We start from the raw sequence: 7,227 nt of genomic DNA, 5'->3' as shown, positions 1-7,227 counted from the left end.
AGCGAATAATGTGAACACATTGCATACATGCCGACGAAATTATATAATTGTATTGTGATTTATGGTTTCAATTAACAAGACAATGTCAAAAGCTTAAACAATTTGATCGCATTTCTTAAGTGATTTTTTTAATGGTTGTTACGAAATTTCTAGAATAGACTTGCGATTTACTATCAATAAGATTAATTTTTTTTATCTGTTAATACAAATTAAACAGCTCATCTTATCCTTGCATAATATGAGTTAACGTGTATTTTAAATAATTCTCAGCAAATAAATTATAATTAATCTAATGAAAATTTTAAATTTGTGATTTAAAAAAACTAAAACTAAAATTTTTTTAATTGCTTGTCCGATCCATGTACCACAATATTTCTACAGAAGTGAACCCCTATATTAAAAATTAGTAATAAAATAATTAATATAAATAACAAGAAAACAACAGCTATCAGAAAATATACCTAGGTGACACTATAGGTCTATATTGCGCGCGGTTTATTTTTCGCAACTTTAATTAATTTTTATAATTGAACCACTTCTCGTAGACCTATAATATTTTAAGGTGTTTGGTTTGATTATCAACCATATCACTATACAAAATGTCATCAAAATTCCAGAAGAGTAAACATTAGGTTCTCCGTGTAAATGCATGTAATTGGTGTATTTTGCTACAAGGCAAGTTGAAAAAACTTCTTGTTAAGTATAATAAATTGACATTTGGATTTAGCAATTTTTAAAATTGTGACAATAGAACAAACCATTATTCCAAACTTAAAAGATTTTTTATAATTAAACCACTTTTTGTAGGGTAACCATAATAGTTTAGTATGTTTGTTAAGGTATAATCTCTATCATTTTCCAATTTTGGTATCAAACGATTCAGAATGACTCGAAACATCAGGAGAACATGAAATTCGGAATTTTTGGCGACAACAAAAAGCTCTCTTTAGGGAGTTAACCAAAATTAGTTAACACAATTAATTAAATAATTGAATTTTTGGAATGGGGACCAATAAATTTTTTCAGCTGTTTATTATTATGAGTAATGCGTAATAGCAATAAAGTGTGTCTGTTATATATTCCTGCAAATTATGCAATCATTTACAAAAATAACAGTTACTTACGAAGAAACAGCTTGACCAACATTTATAAAAAAAAAAAAAACTTTTAAATTTTGGAAATAGGTAAAACCGATTTAAGGTAACGTACATACATAGTCAAATTGTGGTAACAAATGAATCAGAATCATTTTTGAGAATATAAAATTTGAATATTAAAAATGAAAATATGTGCAATAGTATACTATGTAAGATTCGAGAATGTGTGATACTGAATAGGATTGATCAACTATTCAAATTATTTCATAAACTCATAAAGAAACCATATAAAGTATTATACATTGTTTTATTCGTTTCTAAAAATTTAATAAAATATTTTTTTCAAATATTATTACAAATGCTTGAAAGTACTCTTTGCAAGATGCTTCTACTCCTAGGAGTATTTCCTTTATTACCAGCCGCCCGTCTAGGCCGTTATGGCTGGAGAAACTACAAGCAAATAAAAAACCTTGACTGATTTGCATATTCGCAAACCATACCACACTTGCAATTGTCTAGACCCGACATAACGTTACAGGTAACTAGGACAAGTTTCTATTGAACGAAGCCAACATGAGATTCAATTACCGATTGAAGATAGGATGTTCCATGATAAATGGTTAATAGCAGTCGATGGTTGCGAAACTGGCGAATTGAATCATAAGCATTCGATTGCAGACTCTACTAAAGACATCATTGTACTACCTGATGATAACCAAGGCTCTCTGGTAAAATACTTTATGTGAAAGTTAAAGGGTTGTTGATTCAAGTAATTTGTTTCTTTCTGAATTTTAAAACTGCGTAGGATAAAACTAAATTGAAATAAACAAAGTGCCAATCAATACAATGCAATAGAATTAAAATGTAGCTGCAAGAACAATTTAAAATAATGAATTAACTAAAATTCACTACCCTATTGTTTCTGTACATAACAAATTACTATAATGCTAAAGCTAATTTGGAATTCAATTTTCTTATTTTTATACCTGAGAAATTTTAAACAAAATGCTATAAAACATGGTTTTCAGCATCCAGGCAAATACAAAATACGCTTATTTATTATTATGCAAATATCTATAGCCGAAGAGAAGTCATAGGTTCCGGACAATAGAAGAAAATGTGTATGTGCATGTGGATATAACCAAATATCAGATATTACATAGGCAAAAACAAGTATAAATGTTTATATAAGTCAAAATATAAGTAATAGCTCACATTTGGTTGGGACAAATAAGATCACCTGAACCTCTTTCGGTTTAGTTTTTAAGGTATAATTATAAATGTAAGTACTTTAATAAGTAATCGACATCTTTTAAACATCCCATTGTTTCAAACTTGATGAATTTTTATCACTCAACTATTTATCATAGCCCTATAATATTTTTGTAAACGTTTAAGATTTAGACCATAATGCCAAAAAACAAACTAGCTGTAAGTGGAATTCTGTCTTAAGGCAATTAAGGCATCGTGCCTTAAGGCAAATTGCTGGAACTTCCCGTACCGCAATTCAAAATTTGAGTAATTAAAAATAATCAATAAAAGTTGATCAATGATTTGAAACCTTTAATAAAATTTTGAACCATATTAAATCATTCTATCTTGAATCATTTATTTTGAAATATTTTAAAAATTCTGAACTTTTTTTCAAAGCAATTGTACTGCTTTAACTGCATAAAGACAAAATATAGAAGCGTGTAAGCGCCGCGTCGCCATCTAACGCGTAAACATTGGTACGGAACCCATAGGAATGTGAACAAAATTTATATTTATTATTAAAATAACTATAAAATATCTGATATTCAAATCAGACGCTCCGTTCTCTTAAAAACTGAGTTACCGTTTTTGGCACTTTTTGCCCCATATCTTTGGAACGGTCAGACCTGCCTTCACCAAAAACTAATCAGCACGTCTCCTTATCAATACAAATCGAATGTTTATTGAATTATTCAAATCGCTTCATCCGTGTTCCCGAAATCGTCGACGAAAATTTGTATCCGCACACACATACATACACGCACACACACACACATACACACACACACACATACATCCATTTATGGTTATCTAAGGTATGCCAAAATGTTCAGAAACCTCTAAAACGTAAAGATATATAAAAATTTTCATTTTCGATTCTTTTGCGATTACTATAAATTGCCCTACGGGAAGTTAATTAACAATTAATTTCAAAGAAGTTACCCGCCCAATCTTTCGCCAAACCAGCACTCCAACTAATATCCCAACGTTTTCCGAAAAGTTTTTGAATCTTAAAAATCAATTGAAGTGATTTTGCGAAAACATTGAACATTGCATTTTTTGCACAAATTCTGCTTTTCCTTCTGGAAGTTAAAAATCTCTATACAGTATTTTTAATATTCTCTGAAACTATTTGCCTGAATAAGATAATATCAATTAACTTATAACGTGTTCCATATAATTCTTTTCAGATATACGCGTATAACAGAATATAAAATTAATCACACACACTTAATAATTTGTATTTCAAAATATAACATCATAATAAGGCAGAGCTTAATTTATAATAACTAAATCACCTGTGTTTTCTATTTGTTAGAACCTTTCTTTACAATTCGATGAACCATTTTCGTAATATAATACGGAACTGCCAAAGCTAACATTGTAACTCCAATAATGTCCAACATATAGTAACTACTCCAAGACATATCTATGGCAGCAGATCTCAAATGTTTTGCTCCTTTATGCCGCAGAACATACTCGATCCAATATATTGCTGTCTCTAAAGGATCTCGAACTCTATCGCGAAATATTGCTGAGAGACTTTTTGCATTTTCACTGTACATAGGATCATCTAAAACATATAATTTTTCTAGTTAAAATAGACTAGAACTAAAAAAACATATGATGACAAATAACTGCATGCCAATATGTATTGTTTAAATATATCAATAAACTAGCTGTAAGTGGAATTCTGTCTTAAGGCAATTAAGGCACCGTGCCTTAAGGCAAATTGCTGGAACTTCCCGTACCATTTTTTTTTTTCAAAAAACGATTAACATTTTTGAAAAAAATTTACTTAAAAAAAATAAGATTTTTGAGAAACTATAAATTGGACCAAAAATTACTTTTTTTTGAAAAAAAAAATTAAAAAAAAAAAAAAAATTTTTTTAAATTTTTTTTTTTGAAAAAAAAAATGTTTTCTTTATTTTGACATATTTTGGAAGATCTAAACTTTTTTTCAAAGCAATCGTACTGCTTTAACTGCATAAAGACGAAATATCAAAGCGCGTAAGCGCCGCGTCGCCGTATAACGCGTAAACATTGGTACGGAACCCATAGGACGGTAAACCAAATTCATACTTATTGTTAAAATCTCTATAAAATATCTGATAATTTGATGTGCATAAGTCTAATGATTTTCATTAGATCTCCGAAACCGCTAGACCTGCTTTTATGAAAATTTGATCGGTTCTTCACCTTGCCAATATAAGTAAAATGTTTTTTGAATTATTAAAATCGGACGCTCCGTTCTCGTAAAAACTGAGTTACCGTTTTCGGCACTTTTTGCCCCGTATCTTTGGAACGGCTAGACCTCCCTGCGCCAAAAACTAATCAGCACGTCTCCTTATCAATACGAATCGAATGTTTTTTGAATTATTCAAATCGGTTGATCCGTGTTCCCGAAATCGTCGACGAAAATTTGTATCCGATATGTATTTGTATACATACACACACACATACATACATACACACACACACACACACACACATACATCCATTTTTTCTAAGGTATGCCAAAATGTTCAGAAACCTTTGAAACGTAAAGATATATAAAAATTTTCATTTTCGATTTTTTTGCGATTACTATAACTTGCCCTACGGGAAGTTAAAAATAGCTGATTTTTATCCGGTAAAGTACCAAAAATGATGATTTTTCACAATTTTTGAATGAGGGGCTTCTCAGGACAGGTTCCAGGGAGTAAACCACGAGCATGGGTGGATTGGTTTTCCAAATTGAGTAGGGGTCGGTCATACATTTGGGCGCTATTGGGGTTCTCAAAATGAGAGTTTTTAAAATTTGACTCCAATTTGTTCTAGAGATATGGTTTCTCCGGCAAATTATCTTATTTTGATATCTGGTATCCGAAAATCACATGTGCCTATGCAACTTTTAGATCAAAAACAGATACTCTATAATATCTCTAAAACACGTGAAGCAAAAATCAGTAGAAAATACAAACTAAAAATGTTATTTTACATTTATTATAATATATATATATATATATATATATATATATATATTATAATATATTCCTCGTATATATATATATATATATAATATATATATAAGGTTTCTGTTTGAAGATTTAAAAACATTTTAAATATATATATATAATCAGTAGAAATATATATATGTATATATATATATATATATATATATATATATTTAAAATGTTTTTAAATCTTCAAACAGAAACCTTTTTAATTTTTACAGAAAAATAAATTTGATGATATTAGTTCCTGACTGAGAGTTAAATCTTTTCGTTTCTCACCTTTGAATACCAAGGCTTAAGTTTTGAAAACATGATCACTAAACAGTTAGGTGATTGAATCTACTCATATATGTATACTGTGCCACTGAATTCGGTATACTAACTTAAAAAAAAGACCAAATCCTTTGTAGAACGTATGGGCTACGTGCTTCGTGGAACATACTTTGTTCATGAACCTAGACACAACATAATTTACTAGGGACACAACTGTTACGAAACAATAGCGAGTCCTTACAAATGATTCCGAGCCACTCCAAAAACGTTTTAATACATCTTGAGCATTTTTATTTGCTATAAAAGGCACATTTAAAAAAAAAAAAACTAAATTTTCGAAAATTCAGGCATTCCACATTGTAGTGTGCCGGTCTACAGGTCTTCTACAGTAATTTCTATTTGAAAATATATCTTGTGGAGCATGACATCGTGCCTTAAGACAAATTGCTAGAACTTCCCGTACCAAAAAATATTTTTTTTTAATGATTAACATTTTCGAAAAAAATTTTCTTTGAAAAATTAGATTTTTGACTACTTTTAATTATTTAATTTTATTTAAATCTACTTTTTTTGAAAAAAAGACTTGTTGAAAAAAAAACGTTTTCTTTATTTGGAACTATTTTGGAAATTATGAACCTTTTTCCAAAGCAATCGTACTGCTTTAATTGCATAGAGACGAAATATCGAAGCGCGTAAGCGGCGCGTTGCCGTCTAGCGGATAAGCATTGGTACAGAACCCATAGGAATGTAAACAAAATTTATACTTATTGTTAAAATCTCTATAAAATATCTGATAATTTCATGTGCTTATGTCTAATGATCATTTTTGACCGCCAAATGTCATTTTTTCACTTTTTTTACTAGATCTCTCTCTTTTTTACTAGAAGGCTATACCTGCCTTCATGAAAATTTGATCACTTGTAAAGGAAAGTACTTGTCAATACAAGTGAAATTTAATTTGAAATATTAAAATCGGACGCTCCGTTATCTTAAAAACTGAGTTACCGTTTGTTGCACTTTTTGTCTCGTATGTTCGAAACGGCTATACCTGCATTTGCCAAAAACTAATCAGCCGGTATCCTTATCAATAGAAATCGAATGTTTTTTTAATTATTAAATTGAACCGTGTTCCCGAAATCGTCGACAAAAATACACACATGCATCCATGTTTTCTAAGGTATGCCAAAATGTTCAGAAACCTCTGAAACATAAAGATATATAAAAATTTTCATTTTCGGTTTTTTGGCTTGCTTGTCAAAAAAGTTAACAGTTTTCTACGTGCGTACGTTTGCGTTTGCTTGTCTTAAATAAATATGAATGTATGAATCAAACAATTGAATCTTCCACAAAAATCGGACGATGACCTTATTGGGTAATTGAGATTACTCATTCAAAAATATCAAATTCTGCAAATTCTGAAAATATTATGATGCCAATCAATCATTGAACTTACTTAGTAGTTGGCTAACTGAATATTCCACACGTTCTTCGGATAATTCATTGAACGGTATGGTGAGTCCATACCCTCCTCTAGTAGCTCTCATGGAGTTCAATTTTTGATCTCCATAAATTGGTAAACCGAGCATTGGTACACCACGATGGACTGA

The 7,227-nt window shown here is 30.1% G+C and overlaps 1 protein-coding gene across 1 annotated transcript in view; it reads right to left on the bottom strand.

The window, feature by feature from the left end:
* Nucleotides 1–3,658: 3,658 nt before the first annotated feature.
* LOC113385801 (UDP-glucuronosyltransferase 2B4-like) overlaps nt 3,659–7,227 on the bottom strand; it is a 99,434-nt gene continuing 95,865 nt past the window's right edge. Inside the window, exons 8-9 of the mRNA XM_026623634.1 lie at nt 7,074–7,227; nt 3,659–3,924 (exon numbers count right to left, since the gene is read on the bottom strand). The exon at nt 7,074–7,227 is cut by the window's right edge and continues 56 nt beyond it. Coding sequence (XP_026479419.1) covers nt 3,659–3,924; nt 7,074–7,227 — 420 coding nt within the window. The remainder of the gene's footprint in view (nt 3,925–7,073) is intronic.

Source organism: Ctenocephalides felis, unplaced genomic scaffold (assembly GCF_003426905.1).
Source record: "Ctenocephalides felis isolate EL2017-DRISC unplaced genomic scaffold, ASM342690v1 CF-g0.4_SCAFFOLD_03571, whole genome shotgun sequence".
Classification (NCBI taxonomy): Eukaryota; Metazoa; Arthropoda; class Insecta; order Siphonaptera; family Pulicidae; genus Ctenocephalides; species Ctenocephalides felis.
This window is presented reverse-complemented; position numbering and strand designations above follow the sequence as displayed.